This window comes from Lytechinus variegatus, chromosome 3 (genome assembly GCF_018143015.1).
Source record: "Lytechinus variegatus isolate NC3 chromosome 3, Lvar_3.0, whole genome shotgun sequence".
Taxonomy (NCBI): Eukaryota; Metazoa; Echinodermata; class Echinoidea; order Temnopleuroida; family Toxopneustidae; genus Lytechinus; species Lytechinus variegatus.
Window position 1 is genome coordinate 13,847,617 of NC_054742.1, and position 21,301 is coordinate 13,868,917.

At 33.6% G+C, this 21,301-nt stretch overlaps 1 protein-coding gene across 1 annotated transcript; it reads left to right on the top strand.

Moving 5' to 3' along the window:
- The first annotated feature begins 51 nt into the window (after nt 1–51).
- Nucleotides 52–21,249, top strand: LOC121410270 (ubiquitin carboxyl-terminal hydrolase calypso-like). Its single transcript, XM_041602233.1, has 12 exons — nt 52–219; nt 10,170–10,199; nt 10,852–11,039; nt 11,258–11,377; nt 12,322–12,523; nt 13,188–13,260; nt 13,913–14,033; nt 14,888–15,150; nt 15,523–16,509; nt 17,067–17,250; nt 17,871–17,963; nt 18,791–21,249. The coding sequence occupies exons 1-12, from the start codon at nt 180–182 to the stop codon at nt 19,013–19,015; spliced, it is 2,526 nt and encodes an 841-aa protein (XP_041458167.1). The 5' UTR covers nt 52–179; the 3' UTR covers nt 19,016–21,249.
- The last annotated feature ends 52 nt before the right edge of the window (nt 21,250–21,301 follow it).

The following is a 21,301-nucleotide window of genomic DNA, read 5'->3' on the forward strand; positions in this document are numbered from 1 at the left end:
GGCAAGTTTAATATTTTTCTCTTAAAAAAAACAACACACACATACAACAACAGCTTGTCATACATCCCTGTGTCCTTGATCGTCCTTGATTGATCAGCGAGTCAGTGTTTAAACGATAGCAAGAATATAGATCGAGCATAGTTTGAGTATAAAGGCCTTAGGCCTATATTTTTTCAACAATGATGGCTGGAGAGTGGCTTGAACTTGAAAGTGATCCAGGTACTTTCCAATTTATTGTTATTTCTATGTTGTAAGTAGGCTAACGTTAGCATGGTTAGATCTAAGTAGAGTCCCACATACTGACATTTGTGTCTTCTTGTTTAAACTGCCCAATAAAGCCAAGCTCAAGCCAGGCAGGGCCTCCGGTAGACTGATATATCCGCTGTTTTGGGTGAGTTTTTTTTACATTTTGTGATTTTTTTTATCCTCCTTCCTACACAGACGTCTGCCATTCATTGTCGAAAATAAAATTTGTAATATATTTAGACAATCATTGAATTCAGTTACGCGAGCGAAGTGCGGACAGATCAGCTGGGCGTAGATTTGCCCCGGGGACCCCGACACGTCTTCAGACAGTGTCGGGGTCCTGAAGGCTACCCTTCATCATCTCCGGAGCACAAAACTTCGCGATGTTTTGCATTAAAAAACCGGTGATAATAATGAATTAAAAATCTAACGATTAATGTCAATCTTACCTAAACAAACTGTTCCTAAATCAGCTTACATTTGAAAGAAGAATAATGTATACAATTCTAAGAAATCCTTCAAAAGAGCGTCAATTTTCGGACTTTTGTTCCAATCGCGAGATCGCCATGTTTGAAGAATGTGAAAATAGTTTCTGCGCATGCGCATATGAATATTTATAAGATGACGTCTCTGCCTTTACAACACAGTTTAATGAATATGCATGTAACTTAAGTCAAAACTTCCGGCAAGTCGCCTCGATTCAATTATTAGGCATATAATTCAATACCATTTTTTCATATTAATTTGAAGAAAAAAAATCTGTATTAATAAAAAAAGTAATTTATTTCATATATATTTCTATTTTGTTACATTCTGTGTTTTTTATATTTTTTTTATTTTGTCATTTGTTATATTTCTTTTCATTCTTTTTATGCTTTGTTTATGGGAAAGGGGGGGGGGGGTAAAGCATGACTGTTCTCTTGGTGTGTTTGTGTTTTATATACTGAACAAAATAAAATTCACGAATAACATGATTGTGTTTTATAATCAAGAGATTTCTCGATCATGTAGAAACTTTTAGTCTGTATTATGATTATTCCCTTTGTAATTATGAGATATTAAAGAAATATTTACAGATTCTAATTTTACATTCAGAATAACCAATTTACGATTTTCTAAATTATGAATCCTGATTTTATTGATGTTATTCATCTTTTTCAATTGTTATAGCAATTAGGAAGGAATGAATATGAATTTAAACGAAAGGACATACTTAAAAACAACTTTGCCTCCTTTTAAAATAAATATCAAGATATTGTAAAGAATAAATAATTATGATTAAAAAAAATCTGCTACTTTGATAATCTCTAATCACCATGGTAGTAGCATAGGTTTTTTTTATCGCCCCCCTTCTAAAGAAAATTGATACCAACGACCTCCAATTTTATGTTAAAGACCTTTTTTGCTTGTCAAATTCACATTAAAAACATCGAACTCACTGCCGGATCCGGGGGGGGGGGGGGGCAAAGCCGGCTCGTCCTCCCCCCTTGAGAAGCATAATGAAAATTTGTGATGTTAAAAATGGTGTTGAAACCGAACTGTGCCCCCTCCGCTTTGAAAGTGAAGACATTTTTTTCTTGTCAAAATTTTTCGGGCCAAATTATTCTTTTTTTTGTTAAAAAGATTTCTTTATTTTTGTTTTTTTTGGCTTATCAATTTTTTTCCTGGAAGAAATTTCCTTAATTTTGGTTGGAAAACTTTCCTTCTTTTTTTTCTGCTCATCAAATTTTTCATTGGAAAAACTTGCCCCCCTTTTGAAAATCATGGTTCCGCCCCTAATTGAGCTCATTTATACGCTGTGCTTACACTGTTAAAAAATAATTTGAACAACGCTATTTATTGTGTGAATTGCGCATACTTAGTTGTTTAAACATTTTAAATAAGTGTTTAAAATCTTAAACAATCATGCTGTAATTATTGATAATTTAATATTTGAATTTAATTATTGATAATCAAATTTTAAATCTAAACTGTGTTGTTTAAGATTTTAAATACTTGTTTAAACAATTGTGTGATTCGTATCGTAAACAGCGTTTTTTCAATCATTTTTAACAGTGTATTTGAATGATTAGGAACAAAAAGTGACATGCAAAATATCAAATTAATGGCGCAAAATAGGCGACAGGAGATTGATGGCATGTGAACTTCCGTCATCTATAGTAATATTGTACTTTTTCACAATTTTTATAACTGCCCCTTTAAATGCTCAGGATAAGGCTGTCCGCGGCCCCAAATAAATTCACTAGTAAAGAGCTGAAAAGCGGAAGAAGTAGCCTTTGTGGGTAAGGGTAATTGACATCATTGTTATTATATAGTTTACCACCCTTTCCTAAGGATCGGAAAAGTTGGTATTGATCAATTTGAAGAAATATATTACTTTGACCTGTAATCTTAATACAAGTTCCGATCCCAAATATTTTTAAAAACTTGATGCCGCCACGAAACAAAATAGCTTTAAGCCGAGATGGGAAGACGGGGAAAGGTACCGTAAACAAAGGAGAAAACAATATTTTCATGATTTCCTCGCAAACTTGCGCAGAAGCAAATATTTAGAGAGAAAGAAAATTAGAAAGAAAATCCCGCAAAGCTATCTTTTTCGCCACTGCTTTCCCCTTCGCTCTCACCGTTTCTCATGTCCTTTTTTTTGGGGGGGGCGTTAGGATGGGGAAGGCCACCCCACCGCCTCCTTGCGACGAACTTTTATAGAAAAATGGGAAAGGTTCATGACAAAGGCCTGACTTTTATTGGGATGTTATGACAAAATCTATCACAAAATTTGATTTCTGCATCAATACTTCAGTGGTACTGCAGTAGAAGTATAGATAAGCTGATTTAGTGTCATCATTATTATTCATTAATTCTTATAAGCAAAACAATTAAGATAAAGAACGGGACATATTTAGAAAAAAAGCGCCTCTTGGATGCCAGGAAAACAATCAGATAAGCAAGATTCGCGGCGAATTTATGCATCCTATATGTAATGAGCAATTCAATTCTTTGTAATTACAGGCCTATCCCGCAGAGATTTATATACTCAATGATTGAGGCTTAAAGAATGCCAACAAGATGAAAGATTACATAGTAATCTAGAAACAAACATATGAATTTTAATCATATTTCATGATTCCATACTCTATCTTATAATCTCCGTTCAAATTCAAAATTGATATTGATATAAGCATCAATTGTATATTGAAATGGTTGTAGAATGATAATGAGATTTGCATATATTTTCATTTATTTATTTTAAATTCTCATTAAAACATACAACATACAATTCAAACTGACAGAATGATTCATGCATGCACAGTATACAAAATAAATAAAATGGAAAACATAACAAGAGAGAAAGAACAAAATTAAAATATGTGGGAGCCAGCTTTGGACTCCGTGATAATGTCTTTAAAATCATTTCACATCACGGAGTCCTCTAGATTCTAGGCTAAGTCAGCCCAGACCTTTCAGTTGCTGGGTTCCAGAAAATGGGCATCAATATCTTAAAGAGATGATTTGCTGATCACTCAATAATTTTGATCAACGAATATATTCACAAGCGTACCTAAAAGAGGGGGGGTAGACTGCCCCCCCCCCTCTGATGAGTCATAACTCATGCAATAGACGTACCCCTGCCGCCATGACGAATCACAACTGATCCCGACGAGCCACAAGTGCCCCCTCTTTTGAACTTGTAGACCTTTTATCTCTTATTTGCTTGTCAATTTTTTTTCTGGTACGAAATCATTTATTTGTGGTTGAAGACAATTTCTTTTCTTTTTTTGCTTGTCAATTTTTTGGGCAGACGAATTTGCCCCCCCCCCCCGGAAAATTCTGGGTACACCCCTGAAAATATTCCTTTAATATATGAGTATTAATTTATTTCTTTGCTTGTTTATTTACCTATATCTGTAGATTTCTATAATAATAATAATAATAATGATAAAAAATTTGTAGTACGACAACATGAGTATTATCTCTCGAAAACAAAGAAGACAAGAAGAAAATTAGAGACAAAAAAAGAGAAGAAACAAAATGAGGAAGAATAAAAAAACCAAAGGCAAAAACTAAAAAAAAGGGAAGAAAAAAACCGACCCAAAAATGAAGAGAAGGTAGGGGAACAAAATAATGAGAATAAAAAAAAAGGGCAAAGGAAAAAAAATAGAACAGAAGAAAAGAAAAAAAAATGAAGGAGAAAGAAAGAAAAAACAATTCAAAAGAAAATGTTATTTCTTTCAAAGAAAAAACCAAAGCCGTATGTTGACTGGTTACCAGGCAAAGGGAAAAGCAAGAATTTACGGAACTAGACTCATGAATATTCATATAAATCTTTTTCCGACGCATCGAATGATAGCCTTTTGTCGGGGCCTTAAGTTATATTTTCTATATGGACTTTGGTGCTATTGGCAAATCTGATGAACATGGCAAACTTACTATAATTCACACATATTACGCATATTCAATTATTATTTTATTTTTTAAGTATATTTTTCTTTTATTGTTTGTTTTTGTTTTTTCGCTCGTTGCCTCGTCAAAAGGCTATATCGATCCTCCATTGCTTCCTGTACAAACGACTTTTAATGCACATCAGAAAAAAATCCCTCCACTTTTGCCTAGTTTTGGGACATTACTTCTTCGTTTTGAGGATTGTGAATATTGCGGCTTAAGTTGTAAGTATGTATTGATTCCTTCATTCCAATTTTGTCCAATGTCATTAATAATCATTCAATTCCCGATGCTCATCTGGTTGATCCGGTGAGCTGGGGTGAAACACTTCGCAGCCCGAACACAGTACATGTTCGGGCTGCCGCAGTAAGGCGTAGATCAACCTGGCCTTGTTAGAATGAGCGAGCGTAGATACTTGCATTGCAGTGAAAGGCAAGCGCATATTGTTAACACACAGTTCAAATGACTTTGCTCTGATCATCCCTTTGGCTTTGCCAAGTGCTGGATGAAGTGGCATTCTGAATAGCTCAACAAAACCGAGTCAGTTTCTTCCTTTATTTCGCTGATTTTGATTGGTCAAAAATTCTGGTGGTTGCTTCGTAGCCTACATCTCTGGCAAACATCAAAAATATACATCATAGTCATAGAGTTTTAATTACCAGCGTGTGATGGAAAGACCTCAAGTTAAGATAATACTGCTTCTTCATTTGAAATCGCCCACTCGTAATCATCGGATCTTCATGAAACTAAGTAAATAATAAATTGTATATTTGAAAACATAAATAAAGAGTCAGCGATTGTGAAATTTAGGGAAGAAACAAGATGTAATAATTATAAATCATAGTGACCTACAGTGTGCTATTGGCAGGATTTTCATATTGAGAGAAAAATTAAACTTTCAGAAGTTTTTTAAAACTTATTTAAGTTTTACTTTTTTTAATATCATTATTTAAATCATTCCAAAGCTTGATTACTCTACAACATAGACAATTCTGGGTGATTTTAGTGTTTGGAAGATATTGGTGAAGATCTGCTGAATGACACGTAAAGTATGAATGATAAGAGGCATTTTTGTCAAAAAGATTATTAAAAATATTTGGCAAGAGATTTGAATGGCAATTGTACATATATATATGAACCAAGTCACAAATTTTCAATATTTAACAATCAAGAAATAACTTGATTGTGTTACTATTGAAATGTTTTTACAAACTGTTCTTATAAGAAATAATCTATGTAAATGTGTTGTGAATCCATTTCCCCATAGGCTTTAGCATGCAGCAATAAGTGAGATGGGGTTAAACCAAAGTATTTTATAGTGAAATTAATACATGTCTGGGTAAAATAAACTTCAGTTTGCGGAGGATGCCAGTACTTTTTGATAAGCGAGTGCATAAATCATCAATATGAGGTTTCCAGGATAGAAATTCATTGATCTTGATACCTAAAAAATTGATATTTGATACCTGGGAAATGATCTTGCCATCCATTATGACTGAAGGAATGTCAGTACCATTTTTTTTTAGTGTGTGTTTTAAATAGTACAAATTTTGTTTTTTTCAAGGTTCAGTAACAGTTCATTGCATTGAAGCCAGACAACGACTTTATGAAGTTCAGTATTTATGGTATCAATGAGAGGAATAATATTTTTGTGAGAAAGAGTAATACTGGTATCATCAGCAAAGAGTATGAAATTAAGAATTAAGGAACAATTTACTTGCTCACTGATATACAAAAGGAAGATCAAAGGGCTGAGGACAGACCTTTTAGGAACGCCGTTTGATACATGACTTGAAGTAGAGTTGAGATCCTCGACCACAACATACCGCTTGCGTTTTGATAAATAATTATCAAACCAATCAAGAGCGAGACCGCTTATTCTATAATGTTTCATTTTTTAAAGAAGTATGTCATGACCAACGGTGTCAATGCTTTCAAGAGATCCAAAATTATACTAATGGTTAGATGTACCCTTATCTATTTCTTGCATTATAGGATCATATTATAAATTTAATTTCTAATATTCAAGCAAAAGAAATCCATATCAAGTTATGTTCACCATATATACTTTACCACAAGACAATAACCCGAAATAGGGTTAGGTGTAGATTTTTGGATAGGGGTAGTTGTCGGGGGGGGGGGGGTAATTGTCCAGGGGTAGTTGCACTTGAACCAATGTTATCGGTATGCCAATATGCCAAATCAATCTGAGTACTTTTAGACCTCCATTTTTCTTAATTTGTCATTAAATTTGAAAAAGTACATAAAAGGTCATTTTTTAATTATGGCTTTTGTCTTAATTGATAATTAAATATCAATTATGTATATTAAAAATCTATAGACAACAGGGTTGGGCTCAATTATAAAGTAATTGCAAAGTAATTGATCAATTACGTAATTATTAATTACATTTTTTGAGTAATTGTAATTTGTAATGGAAATTTCTAAAGGGAAAGTAATTGTAATTGACTTCAATTATTGTCAATTACTTTTAATTACATTTACATGTATGTTTCAATTTTTTCTGGATTGCTTACTTTTCCCATAGCTATACATGTATGTCTGTTACATGTAACTGTATCCTTTCCTGTGATGTGGATGAAAGAGGAGACACTATTGCTACATGTATAAAGATGTGCACAAATTGACCATTTGTAATATTTGAGAAATTTTGCAAAAGGTCATAGGTCCAACAAAAAATCAAACTATGTAATTTTTCAAACTAGCAAAGTTATATTTCTTGTAAACTCATGCAGTGGCTTCATTTTGTTTGTAAGAATTAACATAAGATGTTTACTAAAATCTTTAAAAAAATTTGGAATAGCACCCGAAAAAAATCAGCTTTAATAGTTTAAAGGACAAGTTCAACCAAACAAAAAAGTTGATATGAATAAAGATATAAAAATCCAACAAGCATAAAACTGAAAATTTCATCAAAATCGGATTTACAATAGGAAAGTTATGGCATTTTAAATTTTCACTTAATTTCACAAAACAGTTATATGCACATCTGGGAAAACTGATGACGTCAGCCACTCATGATTTCTTTTGTATTTTATTGTATGAAAATATGAAATATTTTAATTTTCTCTTCATTGTCAAGTGAAGAAACAATTCCCCTGAAGATGTGGAATTTATAGCATTGTTTATTACTATATGGTTCAGTCAAGTTGGTCCTTATTGTCAAATCTGTAAAAAATGAAATATTGTATTACAATAAAAAAACAAAAGAAATAGTGAGTGAGCCAGTGAGGGACATCATCGACTGCCTCATTTGCATGTCACTTAGTTATGCATATCACTGTTTTGTGAAAAATAAGTGAAATTTTAAATCCAATTTTGATGAAATTTTTATCGTTATGCTAGTTTAATTTTTCTCTATATATTCAAATCTACATTTTTCTGGGGTGTTCTTGACCTTTAAGTGGGTGATCGGGGAAAATGTGGATGAATATACTTTGTGAAAGGCAAAAGCTGGATCCACCCTTGATGAGCAAGGTTACGACTCACAAGTCAAGTTTACATGTTATCACAGTTATGCATCATGATTTCTACAAATGAAGAAAGCATGTGCATTTACATTCAGTTGACATTAGCATTAAACAGAGCAATAGGCAGGATCAATGCTCTCTAAACTAATAAAACATTCATGTCAGTTTCTCTCTAACTTATTGTTGAAATGGGTGGTACTACATACAATATATAAATTGATTCCATTTATGACTTCATAAAAAGTAATTGAAATTGTAATTGACAAAAGTACATGCAATTGGTAATTGTAATTGAAAAAATGTAATTTAATTCAAAAGTAATCGTAGTTTAACATTTCTACAATTACGTAATTGTAATTGTCATTGAAGAAAGTACTTAAGCCCAACCCTGGTAGGCAACTATAATGAACAATGACTAGGTAGACCATTAATATGTCAAAATAATTGCACAAAAAGCTTGTAAAAGGTTTTAAAGCATTTACATTCCCCATAAGCTATAAAGTGTGCCATGCCCAAACAAAGAGTTCAATAAGATTACACAAGTGTATTTTGTCCACAAAAGCCCTGATTTTTTATCACAAAGATGACAATAACTCGACTTCTGGGTGTCATCGTAGATATTAACCCCAATTGTGAGCATATAAAACATGCTGGAAGTGCCTAGTAGTAATGGTGGAGATTGGACTGATGCTTGCCTAGGGGCACTCAAGGTTTCATTACATGCCGCTGCGCACAGAAAAGTCAAGCCTTAGAAGTTGTGTGTTGTGGACTCCAGAAGTGGCGTCGCAGCACACGTGACCCACTAGTTAGAAATCCACTGCCAAACGCAGTTCTTTGTGCCAGGTTAGTATACTAATACTAACTTCACACTAGTGTGATTGGTCTACTCCTATGAAGAAAAGGATGCGCATCCTCCTCGATTATTGCTTTATTCCCCCTTTTGATGGTAAAAAGGGAGCACAATAATGAAAGAGAAAATAGTAGTAAATAGAATATGCTTACTGTTTTTCCGAAATATATGCTGGAAAATAAAGAGTTTTTATGACAAACATTCAGGATCAGGTTCTTCTTCGATCGTTAGCTGTCATGTTTGTAATAAAGCGGAGCATACAAAAGGACCAGAAAATCATGTTTGTACACTCAGCTATATGTCTAAATCTATCACCAAATATTTTTTTTAATTAGAAAATGTTGAGATTTTTGCTCATGTTGGTTGCTCGTAACTTCTTTTATAACTTTTGACAGATATATGTCTTGTGGCTTCTGGCCCCCTCAATAATTTTAGCTCATTACGCCATTGTCATTGATGACAACAAATCAAGCCGACATGTGTGTGCTCGTGTGTTTCGGCTGTGTGTATATTATGCCAAACTTATGGTACTATTGGTCCTATTGGTAGGCTAGCATTTCGCTGAATATTTAAAAAAATGTATTTGATTATTTTTAAATAATGATTCTTGGATTATTCATGGATTAAATTGGGATGAAATAGATTATGAGGTAGTATATTTGTTGAGGTCTCCCTGCTATAAATGTTGAGAATGAGATGCAAGTCTCCAACATTGGCTGTGCCCAGCTACATGAATGCAAACAAATTCTGTTTGGTGTAACAGAATTGGGATGGCTTTTTTGAGAGGAGCCCAAGGGATTACGTAGGAGTATGTGAGAGTATTAAGTTATTAAAGATGCACTTGTGCATTAGCAGATCAATCTTTGACCTTGGTTATGTTGGTGGAATTGTTCTATCCGTAATACCGCTTAACTGTTTCAAGGTTGTAATCGAACCTTGTCCTGACAAATCATGCATTGATTATGCTGGTGAAAGTTGTAGAGCAATGTTTGGACAATGTGCCTATTTAATAGTCATGCTTTGTGTCTGTTGGAAAGGAATTCATGATAACAATTTGTGGAATAATCTTTGTTTGGATATGAATTTTATGTTTGCTATAATTTATTAACCAGTAATCTCTTTTTTTTTTGTTCAATCTCCAGGTGTATTCACTCTTCTTGTCCAAGAGTTTGGTAAGCTGATTTATTACATAGTACATAAACATGATGTTCCGACTACCATTGCTACTTCTGTTCAATCTTTTTTATTCAGTTTCTTTGGCTTTTATCATTCTATTTTGAACAACTCCCCCTTCTTCCTTTTCTTCTTCTCTGTTTCTCCTTTTCCTTCTTATCATCCTACTTCTATTTCTCCTCATTCCTTTTTTCCCGAATAATTGTCATTGTCATTTTTTTCTGCAAATTGAAAAAAAAATTGAATTTAGAATCTGAAAAGCATAAAAATAACCCCTTTTTTCAGTGTTCAAGCCTGTGGAATAACAATGCTTCTATAACAATATGCATCATGGTCTTGAGAAAGGCAATAAAAAGCCTTATGTCCAAATCCCCGCAAAACATGTTAATTTCAGTATTTCTTAAGCAAAATACTCAGCTGTCAAGCGGTAAATACTTGAACTCTGTTGTATTATGTATCTAACATATTTCCCATATGCCAATTGCACTTTTCACTTCAGTCTGGGTTTTTAAATTACAATATTGTAATTCTAGGAGCGTTTTGTAGCAAATTCCAGCAAAAAGTCTGAACATGATTGATTTTTTTTAAATCTGATTATTTTGGATTTTTTTTTAAATGAATGACGTAACTTTTCATCATATCTACGTGTAGGTACAAAGGGTGTTCAGGTTGAGGAAGTATATGATCTTCAGAAACCTATAGATGGACCTGTCTACGGATTTATATTTCTCTTCAAATGGATCGAAGAGCGTCGGGCAAGACGCAAGGTTCAGTCAATCTCGGATGATGCATACGTCACTAATCCCAGTCTTCTCAGAGATATGTTCTTTGCTCATCAGGTGAGCTTAATCCTGAATTCATACCAAATAGTTTTTTTTATCAATAATCATTGGACATATTAAAGCAGATATTTTACCTGTAGAGAGAAGGTTTGTTCTGATATATTACAACTTCCAAGAAAAAAAAATCCTTTTTTTTCAAATCACAAACATAATTTTCCTCACACTGAGATTGAAATGTATAACAGTGTACATCTTTTGTTGTTTTGGTCATACAGGTAGTACCAAATTCATGTGCAACACATGCTCTGCTGAGTGTTCTCCTAAATTGCCAGGACATTACATTGGGTAAAACTCTTTCCAATTTCAAGGAGTTTACTAAAAACTTCAGCCCAGAGGTAAGAATATAGGCAAAACCTACTTCACACCAACCAAATGTATTATATTATTTCTTAATACATACTATCAGTCTGTGTGGAGTGTGTTTCGTTGATGTGACACTCACACAGGCAAAATCTACTTCATACCAACCAAATATGAACTATTACATTACTTCTTATGACATACTATCAGTCTGTGTGGAGTGTGTTTCGTTGATGTGACACTCACACAGGCAGAATCTACTTCATACCATCCAAATATAAACTATTACTTTTATTTCCTATGACATACTATCAGTCTGTGTGGAGTGTGTTTCATCGGTGTGACACTCACACAGGCAAAATCTACTTCATACCAACCAAATATAAACTATTACGTTATTTCTTATGACATACTATCAGTCTGTGTGGAGTGTGTTTCATTGGTGTGACACTCACACAGGCAAAATCTACTTCATACCAACCAAATGTATTACTTTTATTTCCTATGACATACTACCAGTCTGTGTGGAGTGTGTTTCATTGGTGTGACACTTACACAGGCAAAACCTACTTCATACCAACCAAATGTATTACTTTTATTTCCTTTGACATACTATCAGTCTGTGTGGAGTGTGTTTCGTTGGTGTGACACTTACACAGGCAAAACCTACTTCATACCAACCAAATGTATTACTTTTATTTCCTTTGACATACTATCAGTCTGTGTGGAGTGTGTTTCGTTGGTGTGACACTTACACAGGCAAAACCTACTTCATACCAACCAAATGTATTACTTTTATTTCCTATGACATACTATCAGTATGTGTGGAGTGTGTTTCGTTGGTGTGACACTCACACAGGCAAAACCTACTTCATACCAACCAAATGTATTACTTTTATTTCTTAATACATACTATCAGTCTATGTGGATTGGGTTATATTAGTGTGACTAAAGCATTATTTGTATTATGATCTGTTAGGATCGTGGTGAAGCTATTGGTAATGTACCTGAGATAGCCCAGGCTCACAATGCCCATGCACATCCTGAACCCCCAAGATTACCAGAGAAAGCAACAGGAGGGATTACAAGAGCTAGAGAGACCTTTCATTTTGTCAGCTATGTCCCTATAGCAGGACGCCTCTATGAACTAGATGGACTCAAACGTGGTCCATTGGATCATGGTATGTACATGTAAATCTCTTATTTCAAAACTTAGTGCAATATTTTCAACATAGTGAGGATACTTGATCAAATAGAGTCATATAAAATATACTTCTTGGGGAAAAATTAATTCTGGGATTCTCTTGTCATATAAAATATACTTCTTGGGGAAAAATTAAATAATTCTGGGATTCTCTTTTATTGTGAGAATTATATTCTTGATTTGGGGGTATTGGCCTTGTAGATCAAAATTCAATCTTAACAATTTATCATTTGGATTCACAATTTCATTGGCTATTTGCATTTTCAATATTTTTTCTTTTGAATTTTCAATAGATATCTCTTTTCTGTTATAAGTGATGCTAAATTTATGTCAGATGCAACCAAGTCATTTTCTAGTCAGTATATCTTGATGCCATTATCTTAGAAGGCAACATCATAAAGGACAAGTGTGCTTTTTGGGGGAGAGGGGGCACTTAATAGATACCACCACTTTCACTCCTGAATTCAATACCAAATTTATTCAGTTTAAGTGAAAGAAATAGTTTGTTTTCATCATTGTTAATTGATACCATCATGAATTATTGGTTGGGGAGTGAGTTTTGGTATACAGTGAATTAATCATGATGGTTGATCTACTACAAAGTAAATTACCTTATCCAATATACACAATTGTTATTATAGGGCCTTGGGATGAGAAAGAGGAATGGACTGCTAAGTTCCAGAGAGTGATTGCCGATAGACTTGAGAATGAAGGGTAAGCAAATCTAGTCTGATTGTGCACAGTGCACTAGTCATTACTAACCCATTTCCTACTCATTTTTGTCTGGCATATTTTAATCAATGTGATACACATTTGATTTTGCATATATTCTTATCTTAAATCAGTAAATTTCTGTGCTAGTATACATGTATTAATTCCTGAGATCAAGTTTACCGTTTAAGCTTCATTTAGATAGGATGCAACAAACCACAACAATATTGGTGTTTAGACAGTGTGAAACAATTATTGAACTGCTAAAAATGCATCTCATGCATCAATTTCAACAAAACCAATTCTTCAAAGTTGCACAGACAAACACATGATCTTTTTTAATGATTCATTTGTCTGTGCAATTTTTCTGGAAACTCAAGTATGCTAATCTACAGATGAGAATTTCATTTACCTGCAGTTTTTGGTCCATTAAAACATGATGCTTTATCTTGACAAGCCTTGATCCAGCCTTTTTTACTTTTATGCTAGTTTAGCCATGCAAACATCTTTTTCAGTAATTGTTTACAGATATATTCTGGTTTGAATATATTGTAAAAGAATATATTAAATTGCTTATTAATAAAGGTAAATTTTATTTTGTCTTTGACTTACCTTTCAAGATTTCTTTCTCACTATTGATTTGTTTATATTACAGTGGATCATCTGACATTAGGTTTAGCTTGATGGCTGTAGTAGCAGACAAGAAGTTAGCTATAGAACAGAAGCTCTCTACACTCAGATCCAATAGAGAGATTCTACTCCAGACCCTTAATCAGGTATGCCATTTTCCTATCCCATTTCACACAGAGTGATATAGATATACTAGAATAGTTAAAGCCTGGCTAAAACTTTGTTAAAAGGTCAATAATTTGCATTATGCTCAATTATTATCTAATGTACAAAAGTGAAGTAGCCATGAAATAATTTGTCAGCCATTAGAATTTAAATATTTCTATTCATATCTAGCACCCTCTCTCGCAGTGTTATAATTTCTCTCTTTATTTCAAGGGTTCTTTTCCACTTATCTTACAAATTTAGTGTTTGGATGTCACAAAGATAGAAACAAAGTTTATATCCTGAAGTTTTCAAGCAATTCCATGAATTTGAATAGGTTCTACCGGTATATCAAAAAGAAAAAGACAGATATTTCAGCTACCAATCAAAATAAATTTTCATGTAAAATTGCATAAGTCATCCTGGAAAAGATATTTTCATTTCATATTCTTCACAGTTCACACCATATTTGTTTTAGGGAATACGCATTCACATAATCTAGTAGATTAATTAGATAGGTAATAGATGCATTTGGGGCATTTACCAAAGTTAAAGATAGGCATTAAAGGTTTTGTACTGTGTGAGTATCTAATATTGCTATGATTTACACATATTAATTATTGAAAGTGATTTATATGTGTCGGTTAACTATTCAAGATACTGGGAAACTTTCTTGAGCCATATTAGTTAACTTTTTTTCTTAAATTCTAAGTGTCGAGTAAGAAATCTATAGGACACTTTACAAAAATATGTTGCTTTTTGTCTCTTCAGTGCAAGGAATAATAGTGTATTTTGTTGAGTTTGCTCTGTCCATGTTTTAAGAGAGGAATAAATTGTTCCTGTCTTTGATAAACAGCTTGTAGAATCAACACAAAAACCTCCACCTGGCAAACTGTCACCAAAGTTATCAAGAGATTACAATACACCGTTGGATATCTCTAAAGCTGCTGAACATCGTACAGGTGACACTGGGAAGAACCCTTCAACCATTCCTTCTCATCAAGCAGACAGTCAAAATAAAGAGATTGCTTTAGTCAAAAAGAAGAAAAAGAAAAAGAAGAAAAAGAAGAAGAAGCATGCCCAGATTGATAAAGGTCCAAGCCCAACACCAGTGTACAAGTAAGAATCAATTAAATGTTCCCTCATTGGTTTCATGATGGTATTTGTTTAAACATTGCTTAACATTATTATACGTCTCTAGCTTTCATAATTACAGATTCATAAAATTGTGTATGTACTTGTACAGGTTAACTTTTTGTTGTGTATTTCATGTGTAATCTGCCATGAAATAGAGCTGATTCCTGTCATCAGGAATACAAGAATACCTAGGGTACTTGTCAATTCCATCCAGTTATGTGACTTTATCTAGAAATGTGTTTTTGTCCTGACATATCATTAGGAATAATCACTTAATATGTATAATTCTGCAAGGGTTTCATACTTGCATTTATACATCAAGTTGGTTTATGTGCTCTGTTCTATTATATTTAGATTACCAGCTGCTCTTGACGGTCACAACTATTGTAAATCTCCTCTTTCTTGTGATGAACAATCCATGTCAAGCCCCAATACAGACTCGGCAGAATCAGAAAGTGAGGAAGACAAGAGTCTTGACAAGGGTGTCGACAAAAATCCAAAGAAGAATTCTGAATTAAGTGGAGATTCATCTCTTAGAGACAATCAAAGTAAATCTGAAACAACCACTGAACAAGAAGGAGGTTCTGAGGGGACAGGTGAAACACTGAAAAATGATGAAGGAAATGTTTGTATTGTTGTGAAGACAGATGATGATGCTGATGGAGGTAGTTGGACAGAGAGCGTAGAAATCATTGATGTAGAGGTTGTAGCTGATAACAAGGAAGAAAGCACTAATATGGAGACAAGTACAAAGAGTGAAGGTCACAACAGTGACATGGACACAAAAGATAATGATATGAAGGAGACTTTTGAAGATGAGTGCATCAAGGAAGATATGAGTAAATCAGAAAATAAACCAGAAATTAAAGTAGAAAATCTATCAGAAGTTCAAGCTGAGACTCAACCAGAAATCAAGGAGATTAAACAGGAGGCTAAACTAGACATTAAACAAGAGAGGAAACTAGAGACTAAACTTGAACCAAGTAATATCAATAAGACACTACTCTCTTTCACAGCTAAGATTCCTCCAGATTTATGCCAACCTCTGACCATTCACACAGCCCCGGATCGCATCCCAACATCCCCATCTCCTAGTAACTACAGCACAGATACAGCTTCTGAAATGGGGAGTGCTTTCAACTCTCCTCTTATCAAATCTGCTAATCAGTCTAGGTCTAATAGTCCAACTACCAGCAAATTAAATAGATTTCAGGCCTGGAAAGCTGGTGCTAGTGCAGATGAGAGGAATAAGTTGGAAGCTGCCATTGCTAAGATTGAAGATGAAAGGAAGCAAGCTATTATTGATGAGGGAGGGGAAATTGGAGGACTTGATATTGGAAGGTAAAATCAAGCTTTGATCCTGATTTCGTGGTCTTGTTTTTTTATTAGTCTTTGATTATTATTGTCTTATTTGGCATTTCAGCAATAACCAATTTGCATGAAAAGTACAAGGTATATCATCCTTGAACAATCTAGTTTGTTTTATTTTGGTCAATGTGGTTCAGCTTGTCATCTCACTGTATATTTAATCTGTTGACTTTTAAATCAATGTTGTCATCAGATTACCATAGCTGCTGGGTATGGTGGTTATATTAAAATTTCAGAGCTGCCAAGTAGTACAGATTTCCAGTATTTAGTACTGAAAAATGAGCAGAATACTGATGGTTTCATGCAAAATACTGATTTCTCAAGTTTCAGTTTTATGTGGTGTCCTATTGTATTTCTTTGAAAATACTGATTTCCTCGCCAAAATACTGATTTTCGGCTTTAAAAATATTGAAATGTTCTTGTTCAGGTTGGCAGCTCTGAAATTTGATTAATCCCATGCTTTCTGTTAAAAAAATCAAACATATTGGTTTAATATCTTCTTAATTGTCATATGTTTTGCTGCTAAACAGGCTGAAGTCACTGAGGAAGAGACCCGGTATTGATTTTGACGATACTGATATACAAGCTAAGCGACAACTATTTAATAAAGATGGATCAGGTGGGCGTGGCACTGGGAAACGAGAAGCTGCTGTGTGGACAAAGATCAAGAAAGCTGCTAACAAACAAGATGATACACAACACTTCACACCAGGGGTAATACTCATGGCTGTATATGATGTACCTTGAATAAATGAATTTACTATTTCATGATTTAATGATGGTTGAAAATTGATTGTGCATTGCTCTTGGATGAACTTAAATCTGAGGTTTACAACAAGACCTTCATGGTTAGTCATGTAAAATTTGATGACAGACCAATAAACTTCACATCAAGGATTGATCATTAGCAATTCTATTACTTTCACTTTCAAGAGAAATGCCAACCATTTGTTTCTTTTATTTTTCATGAAAAAAGAAAGTTTCCAAGAGTAATGCAGGGTCCATGAAAAATATCCTCTTCAAAGTAATGTTTTAAATAATTGGTTTAAATGTTGATTTTTTTTCTTCAGTTTATATATAGAAAAGCAACCTCCTCCCTCAATGATTAAAAAAACACACACACATAGGAGGCACTCAAATTACTAGTGCCTGTTAATACCAGCCAAGTGTTTGTGCATCCAAGTGCCTAGGGTCTATTTGTACCAATCTTTCAAGGATTCCTTTTCTTTCCAAAGATCTTGTAGATATGTATGCATGGGGTGTTTTGTCCTATTCTCTATGTGATTAATTTATATTAGCATTTATGTTAATGATATAATTATTTTTGTCTACAGGAGCTTCTTGATGTCTTAAAAGGGGTTGAAAATGAAATCAGTGTGTATGAACAAAGACTACAAGATGAAAGGGAGAAGAGAAACAAGTACAAGGTAATTAGGATGAATTTAACAGACTTTCATATATTAAAGGTAGCCATGAAGTACTTAAAATTATTTGTAATTGAAAGTGAAAGGGAAACATGTATGGTTTAATTAAATTTGACAGCAACACATCCAATCTGATCCAGAATTTATCAGGAGCCATTATCTACTTGAGAAATCGTAAATCTAATGAGACTGAAAAATGGTGATCATATTTATAACTGGGTAAAGGCAAAACCAGTGTTGACTGAAGCAATCTGACATAGGCATATATATATATACCTATATTCAAAGAGTAAATGTGGATGTCTGGTAATAAATGAAAACTATTCACTTTATCAATGAAAAGGCAGTAATGAAAAGGCAGTAAATGACCAATTTAATGAGAAGAGAGCATGACCTGCTGATCACAAATTAGTCTTAAATGTACCAATCAGCTTAGTGAATCAAGAATGAAAAAAAAATCCATTTCATTGTTCAAAATAAAATCTGAAATGAAATACATGCACTTCAAAAATTCTTTTTGTCCAATGGATCGCGGGCCTGGCAGACATTGTGCAGCACCAGATCGTTACAGTAGCTCTATCCCTTGAACCATACAGGGTAGCAGCAACTCTTTTAGCGTCTTTTGGTTTGACACAGCTAGGGTTTGAACTCTTTACCTCCCGGTTGTGGGATGGACGCTCTACCAACTGAGCCAACACACCGACAAAAGCAATAGTTTCTAGTGTCTTCCATTTTTAGGAGTAAAACTGTTTAAGCAAAATCTTGCTTCATATTCTAAGAGGTTAAACTATGAATCAACCAGGTGATATGATATCAATTATTATTAACAGATTGATGACAATCGACGGACCCACAACTATGATCCATTCATCTTCACATTCCTGTCAATGTTAGCTGAACAAGGTAAACTTGCACCATTAGTAGAGAAACATACTCTTATCAAGCGTAGACAAGGCATCTCATTAGGGAGACTTCAGAGGAACCGTAAGCCTGATCGCAGGAGAAGAAAGAATCGCTCCAGAGGTATCCGCAAGAAATCTGGAAAGTACAAGTAATTTCATTGGAAAATCATCATTGTAAAGCATTTGAGTGTTATTATCTTGCTAGTATAAAATGTTTTGATCATGTAACTTTAATCAAATATTATACCAGTCAACATTTGTCAAGGTCATTAAGAGTTTGGTATAGTTGTTAAATATTCATGTTGCATGGTTAGGCACGGACATTACAAATTCTTGCCAGATGTTGTGTCTGGCTATTTTGATATCGGTTCTTTATTCAAGAATCTGCAAATACATGTATACATGATTCAATGAGATTACCTTAAAAATTTACATAGATGAATGTGACACCTATTGGCTTGTGTGGTTTTTTTTTTTTTCTACACCCACTCATAGCTGAATGCATTTTTACTTAAATTCTGTAATAAACTCATCAGTAATCGAAACCCATGCCAATGCCAGATTTAAGTAAATTATTTAGCATGTTCATGTGAACAATAAAATGACTGAAAATGAGGTCTACAGTGTATGCTGAAAAGAGGATAAATCAATAAGATGTAAATACTTTTTCAAAGCATTTTCATGAAATTTTTCTGGAAGGAGATGAATGAATTTTCACACTTATTTTATTTATTTAAAAAAAAACAACCTGAAATGAAAATAGACTGACAACCTATTCATTATACTGTGTTTCTATAATATTGGTATTTGATATATGATTTTGGTTTCACATTTTCTGTAAGTTAATTTTTGAATGGAAAAAAATATTAAATCTTTAAATGAATCTGTAACATTAAAAGCTTGCAGCAGTTTTTAATGACCTGTTTTCTTTAAAAAATCATACTACTTTTGAAACCATATTCTCTAAGCCCAGGTAGGCCTACATGGTTCTGAAGTTGTGCAATATTTTGTAAGTGCAGGTCACTCCCATGACTGCTCAACAACATGATTTCATTTATGTATCCAATGCTAATTCTGTTTCCTTGCCAAAATTCAGGAGAGTATCATTACTTTACTTTTCTTATAAAAAAATATCTGGTATCTTGCTTTTTATGAATGGAATAGTGGGACTGACAATGAAAATTTAAAGTAAAATAAAAAGGAATACATTAGAAATACTTATGCCAGCATTTCTATGCTCATTTGATAAGAATTGTAACACAAGTGTTTAGACCAGATATTCAAATCTGAAACATTTTCTCTTTCTTAATGTCATAATCCAAGGACATGAAAAGGCAATGCCATTTTATCAGCTTGGAAACTTGATACACATTTTATACAAGCTTTATAAGAAAATAATAACTGTGAATAGTTTTTCAAAATTAGAGGGGGAAAATTCATTTATTCAATAATGTAAATTTATTGACTATAAATGAACTTTGACCTTGACTAGGGAACACATTATTCAATATCATCTGTGATATCCAATAACCATATCATTCTTCATTTAATTGAATACTTTGGAAATGGTTAACAAACATAGTTTTATCAGGTAATTGATCTTAAAAGATTTATCTTGACCGAGTGACCCAACAATTTACTCATATAATTGATTATACCAAGGAGATATCTCCTTGATTATACCAGATAACCAATGTATTATAGTTTAACTGCATATGATCTACAGATTTCAAAATCAGCATGAAAATAGCCTTTGGTTATGTATTTTTAAGTTGATACCAGTTTACCCCCAAATGACTCTAGACCTTAGCCTAGTGACCTAAATTGCCCTCATCCTTTTGCTAATACTTGGTAATCATTATACAGTATTTAAGTCTTGTCATGGGAAACTTTCAAAATGATCATATTGATTAATCCAAATCTTAATGGTTGATTTTTTGTATTTATATTGATGCCAACACATGGTCAAAGTTCCCTTACCCTGTTGACCTTCAACCTTGAAAATGTGACCTAAACCTCAAGCCAAATGATCAATGATACTTTGTCACCCTTATGTCCAAGTTTAATGAAATAAGCCTTAATAATTTTGAAATGGCATTTCATAAAGCTGTTCGTAAAGTTACGAACGACTTTACACACGACTGGAACATGTTTTTGGGTCATAACTCAATCACATAGGGATGACACATAGCACAAGAAAGGATCACCAGTCATGCGTAAAGTCATTTGTATCTTAAGAACAGCTTTATGAAACACCCCCCTGGAATATCAAGAATGTAAGAGCAGTCATTTAAGTCCTGTTGGCTATGTTGAAACATCAGACAAGGGTATGAGATAAATCTAACTGTGAACATTGTCAGCTGTGAATAAAATTATGCACACATGTACAGTATCATTCATCTGATTCCCTTTTTATTCTGAATTTCATTGCTATATATA